The following is a 22,503-nucleotide window of genomic DNA, read 5'->3' as shown; positions in this document are numbered from 1 at the left end:
ATCAGTTATTCTTGGAAATGAAATGAAAAGAAAGAATATTTAAATGGGAAACATCTTCCAGAACTTAAAAAAATTGTGTCATAATAATATTTACCAAATTGTCCCAATAAAACAGTTCTGTTTGAATTTTAGAATGTTAGACTCAAAAGAAATCTTAAACAGATCCAATTTAGCCCAGGCCCCTAGCTTTACAGTCAGATTAATGATAAGGAAACTGAGGCCAAAAGAAGTTCAGTAACCTCCTCAGAGCCTTACTACTCAGTAAAACGTCGTGAGCTGATATTCAGTTTGCTGAACAATTGGTTGGTGATTAGTCCAGCACTCCAGCACTCCTTGTTTTAGCAGTCAGGTATGTTTTCTGCGCTCAGAGATGAGTCAGCATCCTCTTGGCTGGACCTCAAAATCTCACATTCTCTACCACGTTTCCATTATGCCCGTTTCAATCCCAACATGTTTTTCTTCTGGTCCAGTGAACTTACTCTACAAGATATAGTCCTCCTCTCTTTTTATTCCACTTTATTTTGGGCAGTCATCTGTGTGGCAATCACAGATTTATTAGTTGCAAATAAATGAAAGAGCTTTGGATGCCTGAAAACAGCTGCACAGGCTTGCCTGGGTTGATGCATTGATGTCAGCCTCCGAGCTCAGGGTGTGTGCCAGAGTCTGGATCAGCTGCTCTTCCAGAATTGCACTCCTATAATACAGCCTGGCATTATTAGGTTGCAATTATTTTTGCCTACAGCTGGCTATTCTTCATAGCCATTTTACTTTTTATTAAAGTGAGATAAAAATGATTTTGTGCTTGAAAAACTGCTGTTTTGGCCATATCTTGAGCATAAGCATTGAATTTCTTATCGTTCACAGGACTCAAGAAGGGTCTTGAAAATGAGTAGAAAGTATATCATCTTGAGGATAAAACATATTGTTACAATATAATGCATTTTTGGTGAACCCTGGGAGTGGCGTACTCTTAGCAGGAAGTGAAATTCTAACTTCAAATCGTTTTTTAAATTATAATTATGGGCAACTTGAGTGCTTTCTATATACCAGACAGTTTGCTTAAGGGTATTACATCGCTTAATCCTCTCCCTGACCGTATGAGATTGATATCATTAATTGTGTCACCTTCCATATTTGACAGATGATGGAAGTAGAAATTTGGCAGGGGAAGTAACTTCCCTAGGATATACAAGGAGTCTGTCTTAAAGACCAGGTCTTTACCATAATATATTGCCTCTCATGACTTGACAATTTATGCCTACAAAATCAAACAATAATTTTATTTACTTCCTCCCTCAAAATGGTTTTTACCAGTGTTAGAATGTTTGCATCCACTGAGACATCATGAGATGTCTAGTCATGGATAGTAGGTATCAAATAGCAGCTCTCTCACACCTAGGTAAAGTGGTTGTAATCATTTATTTTTAAGCTACTCAACTATGTCCTTCATCATGATCTTGTTAATAATGCCAGGCCACTAAGGAGTCATAGTTCATGAAATTTCATCATGTAAGCTTTCCAAGGGCCCTCACCTGCTGAAATGCCAACTTTCTTTAATTAAAATTTTATCCTCAAAAGTAACAGCCGTATGTGTTTTTTTAGTTAGTTAATAATAAAACTAATTATTGTGCTACATCTTAGACTACATCTATTTTAAATATGGGCACTTGTAGCTTTGTGTTCTCTGGCATTATTACCAAGGCAATATCAACTAAGCTGATGATTCTATCAGGAGGTACCGGGGACACATTTTAATCAGACACATTTGTAAGGCAGTGTCTGTGTCCCACTTTTGCTGTAAGTCATATTGATGGTGAGGTACTAAAGCTTCACTGCTCAGTTAAGTGTTCCTTACAAATGTAGCTATGGTAAGATAGAGATCATTTCCAAAAATGTGCTTACTGACTTGATAACAGTTTAAAAATGATTTCCTATCAGGTGAGGTGGTGTGTGCCTATAGTCCCAGCTACTCTGGAGGCTGAGGCAGGAGGGTTGCTCGAGCCTAGAAGTTTGATGCCAGCCTGGGCAACATAGCAAGACCCTTATAAGAAAATTTCCCATATGATAAGAAATGTTTTTAAAATATGGCTGAAAATATTACTATGTGAGACAAAATTTATACTTTGGGATATTGTATCAGGAAAACTTTGCTTCTACATTAAATTTGCAAAGACCTCTCCAAGCTGTGGTTTGTCCCTCTTGGATCAGTCTTAGATGCCTGAACTTGTCTAAGTGACATTGAATTGCTGTTTATCAATAGATATGCATTCCTTGTGAATTCTTCAAGCCCTCCCTCTCTCTTCTACCCTCTTTTAAATAGTTAGAATCCTTCTGGAGGAGTGTATTGAGAAGCAGACTCCGTTTGAATTGTGTTATACTTGGATGATAAAGAATGAGTTACTCATCTCTCCTGCTGAATTAAGGGTTTTCAATTCTGGATTCTTGTGACTGGGTTTCTGGGCTTCCAGAAGAAACCAGAGAAATTTTATTCAAATTGCTTTTATATGTGCCTGTGTACAATTATGTAGAAAAGTGGTTCTAGAGAAATTTTCTCTGGAGAAAGTTTCAGAGAAATTTTATGCAAAATAACTTTTGTATGTGGCTGGGTACAGTTAACTAGAAAAGGGCCTCAATACTTTTATCAAATCTTTGATGTGATCCATATTTCTTTATAAATATTAAATGTCAGTGCCCTTGATCAATAATTTTTCTTAGTAGTGCCCTGTTCTTCCCATTTCAAAGACGAGTGAGGGAACTAAGCAGCAGTTCCTAAACTGAGGACTGAAGGTTTCTGGGAGTTTCTGCTGTTAAAGATAGTAAGTAAAATATGTCAATTTAAATAAGATTAATACAAATTAATATAACCATTCTATCCCACCCCACTCCCCAAAGAAAGAATTTTGGAAATGCTCTCTGAGTGACTGGCAGTAGAAATTCAGTGAGGGAGCATGCCACGACTTATTCATTTCTGTAGGCACCGTTTTGAACCTAATTAGATGCCAAGCTGTTTTAAATAGTTTTAATCCCTTGCCTTACATTGATTAACTTACATGCATAGGGAACAATTGGTTAAAGACAAAGAAAATGAGAAACAAATGCAATTTATCAGGAGCGCAGAATGAATCCCATTTCTCTAAGTTCATTTCAACAAAACTTTCACTGTGTTTATAAAAATGTGTATACATATGCACACACATGAAAACACAGTGTATGTGCATATGTGTGTAAATGTACATATGTATGTGCATGTGAGTGTATATACATATGTGTGTGTATATATATGTAGTTACTGTACAATTTACCATCTAAGCCCATACACATTTGAGAGGGAAAAAGAGGGCTACTAATAAATAAACTAGAGCTACAGCCATTAACAGACATATCTGGTCATCCCATATAAAACTGGAAAATTTGCCTTTCATTAAAACAAAGTTACGAGTCAGAAAGTTGGATTGGATTTTAATCTTCATTTTATGCAATATATTTTACCATGTATATTAAATATAAGCTACTGATTAAAAACAAATAAGTGAATAAATTCCAAAATATAGAGACAGAAAATAGTGACATTTATATCTCATTTCCTTTTTTTTGAAAGAATAAAGGCTATCTAGAATCTGTAAAATGTTTTTCTGTGGATAAGTGCTTGCAGTGAGCAGCATGAATGCTTTTGTCCTATTGATCAATTAGAAACAAAACACAAAGACCAAAACCAGCCAGTTGACTTTTTAAATGCATAAAGTGTAATATTTTCAAATATTGTTTGGATATTTTGTCTATTTTGGTACTTTAACATGTCTTTAATTTAATGTCCATTTTACTATTTATTCAGTCCCTAAAGCCCAACATTTCAAAATATGTCTGTTTATAAATCATGTTTTTACATAGATAAATAGAAAATAAACATCATTTATCATTTATTAAATGGGGAAAAGTAAAATTGTTCAATGTGTGTTGAGAATGTTATTAAACATTGCATTTTAAAGAATATTAGAATATTATCAATAATATGTTAATTGAAATATGCTTTCTTTAAAAAATCACTTGCTCAATCTTTTAGTGCACAAAGAAATTACAAAATGGTTACATTAGAAACACTGGGAAAGTGGAAGATTCTCTATACCTCTTCAGGGACTCAGATGTGTTAGGTACTGAGAAGCCCTGTAATAGTCTAACAAGTTAGAAGACAAGCACTTCATGAGAGTAGCTGGCCAGGGAAAGCAGAGGAAGGATGGGCAACATTTTGTGTCTTATCTTTGATGTAATGACACGGAGCTCCACTTAGTAAGTCACCAGAAAAAGTTGGAAAGGTACTGCTTGAATCCAGAGTGCACTCAGCACCCTTTTGCCCTAGGATGGCTTTGGGTGAAAGGAAGCTCTCCTTTGATGGGGAGAAAATGTAGCTAGCCTATTGTAGGAAGTGTAAGCATAGCTTTGATTAGGAGACAAAAGGCACAGTGGAACTGGATTTATTCCTTATATGAGGACAAGAAGGGGACCTCAATTTTCTCTGAATACTTGGTGACACATGTGGAGTAGAGCTTCTAACTAAGGAATACAGCAGACTGGCTGTCCTAAAATTACAGCCCAGAAATCACTGCTTTCCCAGGGTTGGGAGTCTGGGCCCAGGTGCCTTTCTAGGTGGTTCCTGCCTGGATAGCTGCTCACCAGTTAGGACCAGCTTGACCTTCCACTCCCTGCTGTATGGAGAGTTTTGCCTACCATCATTTTCAGAGCTGCTTCTGCCACTTTTGCTACTAGGGATTAAAATTTCTCTATAATCCAAAGGCAGAAAAGAGCATTCATTGCCTGACCCATGTTCTCTTCCATGTGGCCAGCACATAATGGCTGTACCTCGGCTCTTGTGGAAATTTAGAGTGTGGCAGCCCTAGAAGGAGCAGTTCCGGGAATAGTGTGTGTGTGCGTTTGTTTTTGGCAGATCCGTCTTGGTACTACCAACACCCAGTTTGTTCTACATCTGTGGAATAATTCTGGAGAGAGTGAAAATACCCCTATTTACTGAGCACCATTTAGTGGAAACTAATGGTAACTACTACGCAGTAAATGCCAATGTGCTGGGCAAGTCACATTACCTGATATCTACCTGACCTTCACAAAAGCCCTGGGAAGGTGGGAATTAACTTGCTCCCAGTTAATAAGCAAGAAAAGCGAAGCTCAAAGATATCAGGCAACTTCCCAGAGTCTCACAGAGTCAGTGGTTGGAAGAACTAGCATGGAGCTTGTGAGTTTCCCATTAGAATGCAAAAATTCCTTAGATTTAAACCAGAAAACTATTTAGTCTCATTTAAATATCACTTCATACTATTCACCTTGAAGATGATTGCTTTAAATATTTGAACAAATTATGGCCGAATGTACTAAACTTGAGACTAATTTCCAGGATAGCATTTTCTAAACCTAATATGATGTCAGAATTGCAAGGACCAGTTAAGGTCATTGTAGAAATAAACTAGATCCTCCTTTTTTCTTTTTCATTTCTCTGAAATACTCTTCACCCATTGTTATCTGTTTGATCTCAGCCGTCTGGTTCTGCAGCCAGAGAAGGGAAATGTCAAATTCAACAAAATGAATAGTACTGCTTGAGTTGAATCATAATTTAACTCTTTTTTTTTGCTCTACAAGATAATTAAAGAGTAACATTGCTTAATAATACTTCCTAAGTTATTATCAATTCCCTACAAACGTTGCCATTTCCTCCAAATGGAAAGGCAAGCATTAGGACCATGAGTCAAACACTCTACCCTAATATCTAATGACATATAAATTTGAGAGTTAACATTTACTTTAATTGCTGAAGCAGTCATGCTAAGTGCATCACCTGACATATTACCAGGTGTTAAAAAGGGTAATTTCTGAGGGGAAAAACGTCTCTAAAACCAAGAGACAGTATTCCACTAAAAGCGTTGTTCATCTCTTTTAAAAAATCTTCAGTTAAATAGATTGCCTCAGTAGTTTGGGAAATGGTCCCTGACATGGAAACATATTTCTGTAATCTTTGAAGGGAAGGGGAGTGCTGGTTATTCTGTGTTTCCTCCCAACACATAGCCATTCTCTATCCATCTCTCCTGACCCCATAAGCTGCATCTGTCAGGTTCCTTTGCCCCCTGGTTTCCACCTGGGTTTTGCTAATGGAAGGCATCAGCTGCAAGAGATCAAAGGGCAGAGGGAGAGAGAGCAGGCAGAGGGAGAGCCAGCGAGCAGTCCTCACCGTTCCCTCTTCACCTTGGGATGCAGCTGGTTCCGGCAGGCAGCCCCTCCTCTCAGCTCTTGCTAACTGCTCCTAACACTGGTTTCTCCCCTAAGACCTACAGACAAAGGGAGAAAACAGTTCTCTACTGTTATTACGCTCTGGTGTCTTCCTCACTTGTTGATCCCTCAACTTACCTAGTCCCTTTGTTAAAACCTCTTCAATTGAATCATTTCAATGGAATTCCATTGCTTGACAGGACTCTGAGGAGATGGGGGAAAAGTCACTAAAATACCTGTGTCCTAATTCTGGCACTTCTAAACTGTATGGTCTTAAAAGACCTATACAATTCCTCGAGCTTCACTTTTATCTTCTATAAAGTGAGAATAATAATGATACCCACTTCACAAAGCACTGAGCCCTGTGAGTACAATAAGGTGCACCAGGAAGTGTTACTATTAGTTTGAATAAAGAAAGGAGACGGCTTGCTTTCCTGTTTGAGTTAGTGTAAGTGTAATCCACTATATGGCCTCCTTGAAATTTTGCCTATTGTTAATTAACTACTAATATGCATTTCTAAACTTTGGGATAGAATGGTAGAAATGAGCTAATAGCTTTAAAAGAGATGGTTTGATTCCATTTTTTGCAACTCATACATTTCTTGAACCTCCAAAACTTATATTTTCTTTCTCCCTAATGGCTTATTCTGTGTTATCTTAGAAAAGTTTGTTGGTAGCTACTGGGGACAAATTAGGTAAGTCCAATTCACATATAAAAGATGTATTCTCCGGGTTCCTAGTAATGACACAATAGCAGCAGAACTGGCACAATTGGGGGAAGAAAATGGCTTTTTCTCTCAATTATGAAGTACTTGTGGACTATTACCAACAAAACAGAACACAATTCCTCAGTGTGAGCATTCAGGAAGCAAAAATATTTCTTGCAATCTAGTCTGCCACATTTGGAGGAAGCACCGTGGTGTGTATGTTAGGGAAGTTAGTTACCGAAAACTGGGATTTTGTCCCTGATTTATAAGAAAGTCTGTGTGTGATCCTGAACAAGAAGCTGTCTTATTCCTCTAAACCTCAGCTGCAGCACCCAGAGTTTCTTGTGCCAGGATATCACCACATCCATTGTACATACTCAAGATAAATGAATGTAGGCTTAGTGAAGGTCAAAAAAAAAGTGGGGGGCAGGTGGTGGTTAGAAAAGCAAGAAATACCACCTCAAGGAGGAGTAGGTGAGATCCAGTCTCTTGTTTGCTTTTCTTTTAGGTAAAATGTTAAGGCATATTCATAAAGGAGCAAACTCACATTTACATCCTAAAAAACATCAGACTACAAGAATCTCATCTTGTTTTCCAAATGCCTCGCCAAGTTTGAGAATGCCAAACATAATCTGTTTCAGATGCCTTTTTCCCTCCCTTTTCTCACTCCTCTTTTTAGTCCTTTTCCATATTCCCTCCTCCCTTCCCTTTCTGGACCTGTCATTGCCCCATCCCAACATCAAGAAGTAGAATTTAAAAACCGTGCTGTTAGAAGGAACCTCTTCCACATCCCATTGCCCAGAGGCAAAGGGGATAAGAGAAAGTAGTTACTGTCTGTCCAGATTTTTTTACACTATTGTGATAATGATAAATCATTCCCCCTCTGCACTGGCAAGGCTTCGGACTCTGTGTTCTGTATACATTGCTTCTTCATTCATTTTCTTCAAGTTTTTATTTGCTAGCTTATTTTCTACTTATGTGCCATTGCAAGATACTTGTGGAGTGGCTGGAATAGGACAGTTTCTTTATCAGCATCATCAATGAATGTTCTTGAGGCACTGCATGTGAAATACAGGGCTAAGCAAACATGTATAAGATATACTTCTTTTCCCAGAGGATTGCAATCTACCTAAGAAGCAGGAGCTAAATAAGTAATAAAATGCGATTCAAGATCATAAAAGTGGGGAGTGCAAAGAATGAGGACTGGGCAGTTGCATATATTGGTTATTGCCAGAGGCTCAACCACTGGTGTATGTCCTACAAGAGAGATATTAGCCTATCCTGACACCTTTTGATGAAAATATTGTGCCCATTTTACAGATAAGAGCAATGAACTAAGAGAGTAGAGATGGCCTTCCCCCACAGTGTAATTTGCCAGATCCCACTACTTACTCTGTGAGGGAAAAAAAAATGAGTGGGCTAAACAATAGGAATTCAAGGCAATGTGTTTGAGAGCCAAGGCCCAGCAGAGATTCTCAAAGTGTGGTACCCAGACAAGCAGCATCAGCATCACTTGAGAACCTGTCAGAAATGCATATGTTTGAGCCCCAACCCAAACCTGCTCAATCAGAATCTAAGAGTCTGGGCATTAAGGCTTAGCAATTCGTATTTTAATGGGGCCCCAGAGGTTATTTGGAGGCAGGCTAAAGTTGAGAACCATTGACCCAGGAACAATGTATTTCAGCTGGATGGGGAAGCAGGCAATCAGAGACAGAGGCGAGATGGTGAGGCTGGGTTGAGTGGCAAGCAGTGAGAATCCAAAGCTCTGAGATGGCAGCCTACAGACCTGGCTGGGTGTGAATGGGCCTGCTATAGCACCCCTCAGTGAGTAGCCTGGTGTCCTGCTGAGGATAAAATGTGAGGACTGTTCCCGGCTTTCTTAGACCACGTGGTCCTGCTATCTCATTACTCTGAAGTCAGGGATCCCTCTGCCTGAGAATTTAGATAGCTGGTTGTCCCTTGTGAGGGAGCTCCTCTGCAGCCTCAAGGGAACTTCGAGAAAAGAGGTTTATGACCACTTAAAAATACTCATGGCTTCATTTGGGTGCTTATAAAGCACTTTTTAATCATGATGAAGTGCAAGTATTGCCTTTGAATGCCTTGAGTTGAAGGGAAAAGTTAATGAGTGAATGATTTGAATCATTTCTCTTCTTATCCTGGAGCAAGCCACTAAAAGAATGAAACTTCTAGTCAAGATGGAAACAGCCTGTCCCAGAGGGATGATTGAAAGAGTCTTCAGGACAGGCATTTGTCCTTTAGTTTTATTTTCAGTTTAATTATTATAAAATCTGATTTAAGTGTTGACCATAGCCTCCAGTTCCAGCCAGCCAAAAAGATAAGCACATTTGTGTTTGTGTGGACAAGTCTGCAGACTTCTTATTGTTGTCTCAAGCCAGATAAAACAACCCTTTTAAATAACAGTTCCTCATAAGGTGAGATTAAAGATATTTCTTCTTGCTGTTACCAAGGAAAATCATGATCTAGTTGATTGTGTACATGAACAGAAAGTATCTCTTGGCTATTGCTTGGGGTTGTGACATCATAGGGTGCCCACTATCTTTACTTTGGGTAAATTATTGCTGTAATATTGATGAAATTACAAAATAATGGAGAATCAGAGGTCATGTTCCCCAACTCTAACTATAATGAAAACTTTAAAAATGTTTAGTCCCAAATTCTCTTTGGAAAATATTGGTTACAGGTAAAATACATAAATTTATATCAAACTTAGTTGTGTTGTTGTTGTTTTCAATGAGCTATACATTAGATAACCTAGAAGTAATCAATTGCTGTTGGGCTGTAATGAAATGTAAACAAGTGGACCTTGTATTGTTTATGGCATTTTGAAATTTAAAACTGACTGATTGTAGCTAACTGAACCTTAAGGAAAAATCAGAGGAAACTTGATCCTGAAAACATTAGCACTTAAAATTTTGTACGTACATATGCTCAAATAATATGTATCCATGGTATGGCAGAAAATATCTTACTGAAGACTGTTTCAGTTTCTTCATGGAAATTTCAGTTGATTGTCCATTTTAGTAAATAATATAGAGCATGTTATTCCTATCAACTGATCCTGTCAATTAATTTGCAGTGGAGAGTTTGTGGGACCGTGGACTTCTCCTTGATATTTAACCAAGTCTTCCCTGTGTTGTTGCAGTTCCTTGTGGATCAAAAAACACTAATCATGTTCATCAAATAAATAAGCACATATTTCCTTCAGGTTCTTCTCAGAAGTTATCTTGGGTAGCTTCTGTTGTCTTCCCAGAATTATATTTTAGCATTTGTTTGTAACTCCTAATAAGCTCTCTGAGCTGTCTTGTGTCCTCAAGAGCAAAAACCCCAGGATACTTTGCTGCTGGATCAAATAAGATATATAGTAGTATTAGGTGACATGGAGAGCTACTAGATGATTCAGAGAGAAAGTTCAACTCTCTGTCACCTAAATCCCAGCCTTCTTGGTTGTATGCAACCCTTGATGTTGAATGTGCTATGAATTATGACAGGTTCATAGATTTTCTTACTCTTTCCCAGGTTTTTCATTATTTTAATCTCTTCTTTTAAAATATACTAATTCTTACATTTATCCCATGTTAAAAGAGCAAGAAAAACAAAACTATAAAATCCCATCAACCCTATGCCTCCCTCTGGCTCTCTGCTCCTTTCTCTGCCCAGCATGGTGCTTCACTGCCAGGCTTCTCAAGCTTCTCAAAGGAATTCTTTTTCTTCCTGTCTGGGTGATGTACCCATCACTAGCCTTGCTTTTATTGCAGTCACCAGTTTGTTTGTTTTTTTAACCTAGGGTCTGCTTTCTTTTCTTCCTTGGCAGTTCTGCAACTGTGGTCATTGTCACATTTTTCTTTCTTGAAATACTCCCCTACCTCTTCTTACTTGATGCCATTCTCTTCTGGTTCTTCTCATTTTCCTACGACTCCTCATTCCCCTATCCAGGTTTTATTTTCTCAGCCCAGTATTTGAATATGATTGTGCCTTACAACTCCGTTTTGATAGTCTTCTCAGTTGGTACCCACTCATAAATATATTGTCTTTAGAGCAACTATGTCCTGATAACTTCCAAATTTATGCCTTTAAAACAGGCTGTTTGTCTGAGCCCCAAACCCTAGACTTTTTGTTCATGTGTTTACTGATCATCTCTATATACTTGTTCTGTCTGTATTTATAGCTAAGGCACTGCATTCCACTTCCTTACCCAAACTAGAACCTGGAATTTATTCTTGTGTTTTTTTTTTTTAATTTCTTTCACCCCCTCCTTGCTGCTCATAGATGCCAGTTTCTGATAGTTCACATCCTACATCTATCTCTCTCTCTGATATGTCTCTTTTCTCTGTTCCTGCCACCCTTTTCTTAACTTCATGTCTTCGTCATCTCTGCCCTAGATTATTGCTTTTGCTTTCCAGTAGACATTCTACTTCCAGTTATACAACCCCACATTGTCTCATGGAGAAGTTTTATGAAATAGCTGTTGATCATTTCATTGCTCTGCTTCTAAACCTTACATAGCACCTTAAGTCTTTCAGCATTAAATTCCAGTTTTATAGCATGCTTTTCCAGACTCTAGGATTTGAGCCTACCTCCATTTCTATCCTCTACTTCCTCTGCCTGTTTCTAACCTATTGCTACGCCTGTATATTTACAATTCTCGAGCGCATTCTTTTTTTGTATCTTTGCCCTGTGCACATGCTGATCCTTATGTTTATGCCTCTTTTATTCTGATTATTTCCACATTGCCCTATCCCATTAGCAAATATCTGCTCATCTAATGCTGGGTTCAATATGACCTCCTGGAAGCTTTCTATTGCATGCTTCTCATATCCCTACACACAATAGAAGTAAGTACTCTTTCTTCAGTGATTCTAGAGTTGGAGACAGGTGCCTATCCAAGTGTACTGCAAGATTCTGTTTATGGCCTGTCTCCACCATTTGTGTAAGCTCTGTAAATGGCTTTTATGGTCATTTTTACACCAAATGGCAAGAAGAAATAGTCAATAACATTGTGGAAAAAAGAATCAAAGGGACAAAAATGTACGTGAACTGAAAATATGATTGCTTGACATTGAATATTAGGTCATTAGCATGCCAGAGCTATCTCACGCTGGCTCACAAGAGCCAACTGTTTAAAAACCAGGAATTTTGCCAGCTAATTGTTAAGCCCTTTGAGGCTTGAAAGTAGGCATGGTGGGAATATTTACACTAGGGAAATCAGAAGCACCACAAATCAGGGCTTTTGTTTTTCAGAGAGACAGTTTTCCAGCAGACTACTGTTATTCATGATTACCGTGCAGTCAGTTAATTCATGCTCATGTCTATCAACCATGTGACACCACCAGAAATCATAGATTGATGTTTCTGACAGTTCATATCCTAAATAACTCTCTGTGCCTCTTCTTTCCATTCCTGTACCACTTTGCCTTAGCTCCTGTCTTCATTGTCTTTGCCCTAGAAAACTACTGTTGCCTCCCAGTAGATGCTACCACTAGAACAATATTATTGTTAAAACTACCGCTAGAACGATCTTTGAGCAAGAGTCCTGCCAGTCTGGAATCGAAGAAGATAGTTATCATTGAATCCTTGGGAATAATAATATATAATGCTTTATTATATAAAGAGGGCACTTTTAATTTATCATCAGTTGCTTATGAAATAATTTCTTTCTTTTTTTCAGTTGCAGTGAGAGGTGGATTTCTACAGATTGAATCTGTGGCCATAGTACTTATTTCAAGATAATTGGCCAAGGCTAGGTTACATCCTGTAGCCATGCAACAGTGACAGTAATTTGATCACAATGATGTTGACCCCATGACTTTTGACTTCATAATTATCTTGCTGTAGTCAGCTGGCCAACAGCACTTCATCAATGAAAATATCCACCAGGAGGAATATTATCGTGGGGACAGTTATTAGAGCCATCTCTATTTTGACTTTGCCCCAAGCTTGGTCTGGGGAAAAAGCTTCTTAATGTTGCCTTAGCAGTAGTTTGCTGCCTCCCAGCCTGGTTTTAAGTATATCCATAATTAACACGATGGGTAGAGGTGCAAGAATGCCATATTTTCTTCTAAGCCACGCAACCTCATTAAGAAAGTAAAACGTTTGTGAGTCTTTCATGCAGTCTTTCTCCCTCTGGGTTGCTGAAGCTCTCTGGATGTCAGCACAGCACTATGGGCCAGGAAAGTTCAGAGAATTACTTCAATAATATGACAGCCTCTTCCATTTAAAATGGAATTCAATGCTGGCTTCCCTTGGAGTCATTCATTGAAATTCCGTGCATGATCCATTCCTCTAGTCATTTAACAATGTGTCTCATGTTTGCCCTGATTTAAAAAAAAAAAGAAAGAAGAAAACCAGCTTTGTATATGTGATAACATGGATCAGGATAGTATAATTGCAGTGAAGAGGCCCCCGAGCCTGCAGTAATAGGATGGTTCATCTGATGTGTACTGCCATTAGAAAATGACCCATGCATGAATGTTCTCAGGGGACAGTAAACAGGCTTTTAAGAATTACATTCTGTGTAGTATGAAAGCTAATGAGCAAAAGAGGAAGTAAGAAGAAAAACTACTGCTTCAGGAAGCATGGTTCCACTTAGGGCCTGTCACAGCTCCCCTCAAATTCATTTGGATAGACAGGCCATTACTACGATGACTACTACATTACCCCCGTGCCCATGCACACTCCCTGCAGGTCATCCTGTACCAAGTTCCTAAGGAATTAAAACCAGTGAGTAATAAATGGTGAGGAAAAGAAAGAGGATTGATACAGCAACTGCCAATAAATAAGGTAAAAAAAAGACATTTACATCAAAGATGAAAGAAGTCATAATGAACTTCAACAGCAAAAAAGAATGTTAAAGGGAAAAAAGCAATTTCTTGTACATCCTCTTTGCATGTTATGCTATTGTACTTCATATATAAGAACAGAACAGTACCTAATTATGATTTCAAGAGCATATATTTTAACCGTATCTTAATTTGTAAACATGTTTAAAAATAATGTTTAGTCAGTCCAGTTTAGTCTATACTGCTTTCTTGTTTTAAAGGTTTTACTTGGCTGGGCGCGGTGTTTCACACCTGTAATCCCAGCACTTTGGGAGGCCAAGGCAGGCAGATCACATGGTCAAGAGATCGAGACCATCCTGGCCAACATGGTGAAACTCCGTCTCTACTAAAAAATACAAAAATTAGCTGGGTGTGGTGGTGCGTGCCTGTTTTCCCAGCTACTTGGGAGGCTGAGGCAGGAGCAGGAGAATCATTTGAACCCAGGAGGCAGAGGTTGCAGTGAATTGAGATCACACCACTGCACTCCAGCCTGACGACAGAGTGAGACTTCATCTCAAAAAAGAAAAAAACAAAAAAAAGTTCTACTTAGGGTTTTAGATTACATAAATTGGGAGGTTGGCATATAGGCAAAAGAAAGAGTCACACTTTGTTTGTCAAAGTTAACAAACTTTTGTTTACATTGTAATTCCTTGGATTTATCTCCTGGGAGTTGAATTAGAGTAAGACAGAGTCTATAAAGGCCAGTAAAATCGATGCCTTCCTTGTGCCCAAGGACCCCTGATTCTGATAGGCTTCATTGTGAGTGAAACTGTGGAGGCTTTCTTCTGCTTTACATGGGGGAGAAGTTGGAGGCAGGAACATCCATGACCCCAAAATTCACCTCTCTGAGGCATAAGGCAGTGACTCTTCTTTCACGAAACCATAGCGATACTAAAATATCAAGCTGTGTGTCTGTTTTCTCCACCTAAGGCTACCGTGAACACCACAGTGCTATCAATAGATGAAGCTAGAAAATATTTCTGTCTTAAAGGTGATGTGCCCCAGTAATGAAGTGAGACAGGAAAAAAATCCATAGTGTTCACAGAATTAGAAAGCAGACTGACAGTAGTCTATGAATTCCAAAAGTAGAAGTGGCCCGAGGGGTCTTTATTTCTCCAGGCCTTCATCTGATGTCCCAGGTTGTTTGGCAGAGTCCCTGTGTATCTTCTTTTTTTATAACCTAATTTTATCTTTCAAATAATATAAATGCTATTCTTGTTTCTAAAGGCCAACTTACTTTCCCAGAGGTAGCCAGTAGCCTGGAGCAGTCAAATCATTGAATTTATCTTATATTTAATGCAGAATTAAGCTATTTGCATATTTCAAGATTTTAAGATTATTTTTGAGAAAACAAACCAGAATAAATATAGTCTCTTCAAAGATTGTGAGGAAGGCCATTATTTGAAATGGTCCTAGTAATTAAAAACTATAGTATCACTGATTAGAAATGAAGTAAATGAAGGGACGAGAGTCTGTTTGAATAGCCTCACCCATAACTCACCCCTCAACTGTCTTCCTGGTGTTTCGCTCTCTAAGTAACAAGCCTTCAAACTGTTATTGAGTCACATGAGTTGATTCTGATAGGCAGTAATGTTTTACATTTAATTTCTCTTGTTTTTCTTTATTTGATATTAATAAAGTCTTGTTCAACAAACTGTGGAGCATAATTCTTATCTTTTTCACTTGTTTTAAATATCGAGAAAACAATTAATGTAATAAGCAGTCATTGAATACTTGCCACATAAAAGGGATGATGTGAGGGCTGTGAGAACTAGAAGAATGTATAAATAAATGGTACTACGATTTAGCACAGAAAAGCAAGGATGCCAAAGTCAGAAAACCACAACTTAAATCTTAGCTACAATTCCTCATAATAGCTGTGTGACCTTGACAAGTTACTATATCCTCCTAAGTCACAGTTTTCTCTTCTGCAGATGGAGTATAGTAATATTGACTGCCTCCTAAGATTGTCATAACAAGAGCTTAATTCGCTGTTTGGCTTAGAGTAAGTGATCAACAAATATAGCTAGTTTATAATGGAAAATCCTCAAAGAAGATGAAGTACAGAAGAATTGACAGGGAGCCAAGAAAACAGAACCAGGCAGATACTGTAAAGTGGCAAAATGCACAAACTGTAAAACTGCAGCTAAAGACAGGGCTTTTCTGGATAAGCAATTTTCTTCTTCATATTCTTCACCAGCTATACTATTAAGCTAAGCTACTGTAATTCTACCTCACACCATGTACAAAGAGCAGAGTTTGATTCAGAATCAAGGCTCTTGCTGGTTCCTTTGAAATTTGGAGAAATATTCGTATCTTGTCTTCAAGAGAAGTAATTTTTATATGAAGCAGCTTGCTAACTCTAATCATTTGAAAAGACATTCTACCATATTAAGATTACTTCCCTTAATAGACACATGTGTATCACACTGCTTGGGTGGACTGGGAGAGGCTGTGAGAATTGGCCAGCTTCTGAAGAAATGTGCTTGGTATAGAAATTTGCTGTCTTCACTATACTCCCTTCCCTGTTTCAACCTCCATAATTAACAGCAGGTGTAATAGAAATGCAGAAATAGAGATTACTATTTTGTCTGTCATTTCATTCGTTTCCAAAATATTGAAACTGTAAAAAACTACTCAAATAAGAGTTAAAATAATATCAGTCACAACCATGCCAATCTACAATCCCTAAGGAGTTTACATTCTAATTGTTCATAATTGTGCTACATGAAGATAAATGTTTTCTTGACTGAATATTAACCAAATGCCCTCAAACTACAAATAGTATGCAACTGTTGTATTTCAGTAGAAAACCTATTCCATTTTCAGATTGATACAACACAGACATTTTAAATCTTACAAATTCCTCGATCTTTGCCAAGTGCGTTCTTTTATTTGCTAGGAGGCATTTGTCCATTCCTAACCTTTTTACCTCCAGAAAATAAATGACACGTGTGACTTGAAAATTGAATCGATCTTGACTGAAAAAGAAATAATAAAAATAGCTAATGTCTTTATCATCTCTGTAGCAAGCCTACGGGGCGGATACTGTTGCTGCTTCAGTTTCGTAAGATGCATTATATCTTGCTAATCCTCAATAAACATGAAAAAGTGATCATTTCACAGCTAAGAATTGACAAACTGGAACACATTTCTCATTTGAATAGACAAGATAAGCAGTTCCCACCAGTGCTTCCATCTCTGCCTTTGGGTGTGTTGTGTCCCAGGCAGACACTGTCGGTTCATTTGTAGGTCACTGCTATTTTATTTCTATTTGTCTATTTCTGGACCAGAACTCAGATTCACATCCAGACAGCTGCCTGTCTTAAAGACCATTCTGCTCTCTACCTTCTGTGACATAATTTAAAGAAATGAGTAACCCCAATTAAACCATTGCAGGTGTAAATTTCTTGCCTGGAGAGAGAATTGAGAAATGAATGGGATTCATGAATATAAATTGGGCTCTCCTTGCACTAAAGTTTTCATTTTGAAATGGTAGAGTATTCACTCCTCACATAAATCTGTATTTGCCTTAAGTGTGTTTATCATGGGAACCCCAGTGTAAAGCTCATAGCCCACTGCTATGCATAACTGAATATTAAAGTTCACAAATCATCAGGCAGAGGAGGCCTGGAGAAGGAGATGCTGTGGCAGGGCAGCTGCATCTGGGCTGGCAGCAAAGATGAATCCTGCTCTCACAGGCTCTGCAGCTTTACTAGGATGGGGCCACCCAACCTGCCCACTCTTTTTCTCTTCTTAAATATTATTTAATATTAAGGATTGCTTCCTCTTCCAACCAAGATATTCTGCTTTCTGAATGTCTTAACAGCTCTATTATTTTCCCTTCACCCAATTTTGGTTTAGAAGATGGTGTGTTAAGTGAATCTCTTATAGGCCACCTAATTTATTTTCAAACAAATGCCTCTGTGAAAGGATGGAAGGATTCAATAAGGAAATACATAATCTTCAGATGCGAAGCAAACCGCTTCTCTTTCCCCCACTTCCCTCTTCTCCTTCCCTCCTTTCCCCTCCATTTTTTCTGTTGTTGTTTGTTTACATTGTAACTGTATATATTCTGTGAAGATCCCTTGAGGCCAATTGGCCTTTCAGTGTATAAACAAATATAATCCAAAGTACGAAATGGCACTCCTCTCATTTTCAACTTGTGCTTTCAATCTTCAGCCAGAAGTAAGGCCTTATTATATTCACAATTATATGGACTTGAGAATGAGTGTACATTGCCTGCTCTTTGCTATAGAACTAAATCAGAAGGAAGTCTGTTGGTTATAAGTTTTCTATGATCATCCCAAGTTGTTTTCTTATAATAATTCATGCTACAAAGAGCTTGATGTGGTTTGGAATAATGTCATAATAAAATGGTAAAATAGCCATGGAATTTTCCAGGGCAATTGGATGTATGAATAACAATGGGAGACCTAGACAATGAAAAACAATCGAAAACAAGTTTCTGCAATTAATGTGAAAATAATTTTCTGTCAAGTCTCTCTGCAAATGAGAACAGAGAAGTAGAAGTAGTGAAAATGGTAATATGGGATTAATCGCATTTCTTGTTCCCAGGTCTGATGGTTTTTTCTTATTGTATAAACTTCAAACACTGTAGGTATGCAGAACTCTGAGCTGATCTTGTTAGTCTTAAATAGACCTGCCAAGCATATTAAAGGAAGGTTCTGACTCTCTACTGTGGACAGAATGTAGCTCAAGGAAATGTGGTTATTACCCTTAATTATATTCTTAATATGTGATGTCTTTACAATAATTTAAAATAATTCAGTAAATTGAAACCACTATGAAGATGATTTAGGGTGAGTAATAAGAACATAAAACAATGGGACACATAAGGAAGGTCAAAGGGTAGCTTTTTAGATTACACACTGGTTCCACTTGCCAATTGTAGGCATGGGGCAGACCTCCCAAATTGGCCTTTTCCCAAGCTTGCTCTCCAATTCTCCAAACTGAGGACACCTTGCTTCTATCTCATTTGATGAACTGAGCCAATCTCCTAATTCAGTGACTATTTGCAAGCCAAATTTTCATAATATTTCTGAAATGAATGAAGATACATTTTGTGTATCCAAGGATAGTTAAGTATTGTCTTCTATAAAGACTATAATATAATGTGGTCCTTCTTTAATATAAAGACTGTCAGAGGCACTCAATATATAGATTATTTATAAATGATGCATATTGATTAGCTAGTTTTTAACTTTTGGTTTCAATTTTTTAAATCCAATTGTGAAAGTTAGTTCATATTTGTGTTAAGAAAATCTAGGATTTTAAAGATTGTTTTCTCTCAGAGAATTGTAATAAGATAGCAGTTCCACTTACTCTCAGGTGCTCTACATGGTTAATAATATGAGCTCTGGAAGGAGCTTATTATACAGCATAAAATGAATGTCTTTCATTTCTTTACCACTGTGTCATTTTCACCTAAATCATAACTTTCTTCCCAACACATACAAGAACAATCCACAGGCTTCCTTTATAAGGGTGCATTTTAAACCACTCATTGAAGTGAGGATTTAAATAACTAGAATAAATCAATTCTGGCCTACTTAAAAAATAAAAAAAGACAAATGAAGGCTAACAAACTGACCCACCCAGAAAGACATGAACAGATAATTTTTGAATATTGTATTCTGTATTATCTATTATATGTATTAATACTTGGTCACATATTGGAGTATTTTACCAAAAAATTCTCTCAGAAGCTAGTGGCGAAACAGAAGAAAAGCATCACATGCGTCCCACTTGCTTTGCCTTTTTGTCTAAGGCAGTGGTTATTGTGAATTCCTCAGGGTAGCGAGTCATTTCATTCACTAGAACATAAAAAAATAGAATTCATCCAAAGTTAATGGGCTGTTTGGTGGTCTCTATGTCTGAAATGAGATTGTCCAGGAAAAGAGGATAGTAAGGGAATGAGTCAATTTAATTTTAAAATAACTTGATAATCTGTGAATTCTCCAAATATCCTCAAAACCAAAGAAAAAGCCAAATATGAAAGGTGTAATTTATAGTAGTCAATTGGTATCAATAGAGTCTTCTGTTTTTGTGCCATGAAGAATTTATCATTGTCACATGTATTCAATAGACCATTCTGCATAACAATAGAAATGTCAGTGAATTTTTAAAGCCATAATCCTGTTCACTCTTAGAAGTAAAAAAAAAAAGAGAAAATGCATTCTTAGGGAATAAACATCTGATAACACATTCTGAATGTGGAGATTGAGATGTCTTAAGGCTGCCTTTTGAATCAATACTTTTACCCCAAGAAACATCACTGTGTTCTTTCTGCACAACCAGTTCAAAAGATCTCTTTTCTTCACAGGTTACCAGCCAGTCTTGTCTGGTCAACAGGGATTCCAAGGCCTAATAGGAGTGCAGCAGCCACCTCAGAGTCAGAACGTGATGAATAACCAACAAGGAACTCCGGTGCAAAGCGTGATGGTTTCCTACCCAACAATGTCTTCTTATCAGGTGCTCATAAGCAGCTTGGAAAATTGTGGGTTATAAAGTAGCATTTGCCTAAATGGAAGCTGTGGGTCTGTCCCTGGTTTTGGTGGCTGGCTGGGTAGTGGGTGCTTGGCCCATAACTGTTGATAATTTACTTTGAATCAAGATTATAATAGAAAAGTAGAAAATGCAAAATACATGCTTCTATCACTACTGTGGCTTTTGAATTCTCTGCTAAGTTTATTCCCATATGACTTCATATTCATGGATGAAAGTGCATTAGTCTACAGTTTTATTCATAAAGACCTTTGGAAATTTTATTGCACTTTGCTTATTGGTAGAAAGTCCTCATGACAAATTCCCATTCATTTTTGTACACACCCAAGTCAATTTCATTTTTCCATAACTTTAAGTTATGAGAGATTTTAATATGGCATCTCAGATTCATTTAAAGGGCATTTCTGGAGCCTAACAACTACATTCTCTGGACTAAACCCAAGTTAAGTATTTTAAAAGTGTTAGGTATCCTTTTGTGATGTATATTCTAAAATACCCCAGAAGTAAAAATAAAGAGTTAGTGAAATGGTATAATAATTAAATTTAACTGTACCAGGTGCTTCTGACCCTAAAGGACCTATCCAAGGGCCCCTACCCTATTATTCTGATTCACATTGTATCAACTTCTACCTCTAGCTCCACAATAAGTGTTCTCTAAAGTTGCAGGTTGAGAGTATAGTAGGTGCCCAGGACAAAAGCCCTTTTTACTATGGAGGACTCCAGGCCACTTTGCATAAAATCAGAAAGGGAACATGGCTTTTCAAACTGAGAGAAACCCAGAGTGGAAGATCTAGACTATAGTTTCTAGAGGTCATTGAGACAGAAGGGAAGGAAACTCAGAACTAACACCTTCTGAGCATCTACTGCATTCCAGGCAGTGTGCCAGGCACTTTACACCATCCCTTCAATCCTTTCAATGGCACTTTGAAGCATGTATGTCATTATCGCAATGGACTAGGGAATTAGAGAAGTTAAGCGATTTTCCTAATGTGAAACAGCTGATAAATGGCAGAGCTGGAATTGATAACCTATTAGGTCTAACTCAAAAGCTTGAATATTTTTCATGACACCGTGTTGTTTATTGTACAGACCAAAATAGCCTCTTCATACAGGGTTCTTGCTTGTGTCTTTTTACAGGTGCCAATGACCCAGGGTTCTCAAGGACTGCCCCAGCAGTCATACCAACAGCCAATCATGCTACCTAACCAGGCAGGTCAAGGGTCACTCCCAGCCACTGGAATGCCTGTTTACTGTAATGTCACACCGCCCACCCCTCAGAACAACCTTAGGCTGATTGGCCCACACTGCCCCTCCAGCACTGTCCCAGTGATGTCGGCTAGCTGCAGAACAAACTGTGCAAGTATGAGCAATGCCGGTTGGCAGGTCAAATTCTGAGAGCTCTGGCTGTGGTACATTTCTTCAGATATTTCTCATGGCCTTTGATGGAAGAGGAACAAGGTGGGAAAACTGGCTGAGGACTTAACTATTCACTCAACACTCAAATGATTGCTGCTGGTATTCTGTAAAAAATAAACAAAGACTAATATACACGTTAGCTGGTTAATGGTGCATATTTCTGTCATGTCTGCTAGGTATGCCTTTATAGCTTAGCTAGTGACATGAATTCATCAAGGTAAGATTTTCTCCTACCACTGAATACCACTGTGTAGATTATAATATCCCTAATTTGGATTAGTTTTGTACTTTGTGTTGAGTTTGTGATGCTGAAAGTATTTAAAAATTATATACTAAATCACATTGTACCAAAGCTGTAATGGAAAAGCAAAGAAGAATTGATGAATTGAAGGAATAATTTATATACATCATAGAGTTTTCTTTTTTAATGGATATATACTGTATTGTAGTGTTTAATCAAAATAAAACTATTTGACCTTATGGAGGAAGGTCATGTTTTTACCACCAGTTTGGTTCACTATGTCTTCCAATGTGTGTTTTCTTATGTGTCACTGTATTCCCTTCAAACACTATTTCATGAATACTGCATGGAAAAGGTATTTCAGGTATTTATAAGTAAACTGCCATCACGTGGGGATATGCTGTAGCGAAGACTTAGCCAACTGTAGTTTATTGTCACAATACTAAATGGTCCTGAAAATAAGATGGCATCCATTTCATTCATTCATGGAGTTTGCAGTTTTAAAATA

The 22,503-nt window shown here is 37.8% G+C and overlaps 1 protein-coding gene across 47 annotated transcripts in view; it reads left to right on the top strand.

Moving 5' to 3' along the window:
- The window catches only part of ARPP21 (cAMP regulated phosphoprotein 21), a 156,776-nt gene extending 134,515 nt beyond the window's left edge, over positions 1–22,261 (top strand). For all 47 annotated transcript variants that reach the window (XM_055283923.2, XM_055283736.2, XM_055283671.2 and 44 more), the window contains 2 exons: positions 20,157–20,305; positions 21,476–22,261. In XM_055283923.2, the coding sequence (XP_055139898.2) occupies positions 20,157–20,305; positions 21,476–21,733 (407 nt within the window). In that variant the 3' untranslated portion in view covers positions 21,734–22,261. The remainder of the gene's footprint in view (positions 1–20,156; positions 20,306–21,475) is intronic.
- Positions 22,262–22,503: the final 242 nt, after the last annotated feature.

This window comes from Symphalangus syndactylus, chromosome 1, assembly GCF_028878055.3.
Source record: "Symphalangus syndactylus isolate Jambi chromosome 1, NHGRI_mSymSyn1-v2.1_pri, whole genome shotgun sequence".
Classification (NCBI taxonomy): Eukaryota; Metazoa; Chordata; class Mammalia; order Primates; family Hylobatidae; genus Symphalangus; species Symphalangus syndactylus.
The sequence above is the reverse complement of the archived record's forward strand: the minus strand, read 5'-3'. Positions and strand labels throughout refer to the sequence as shown.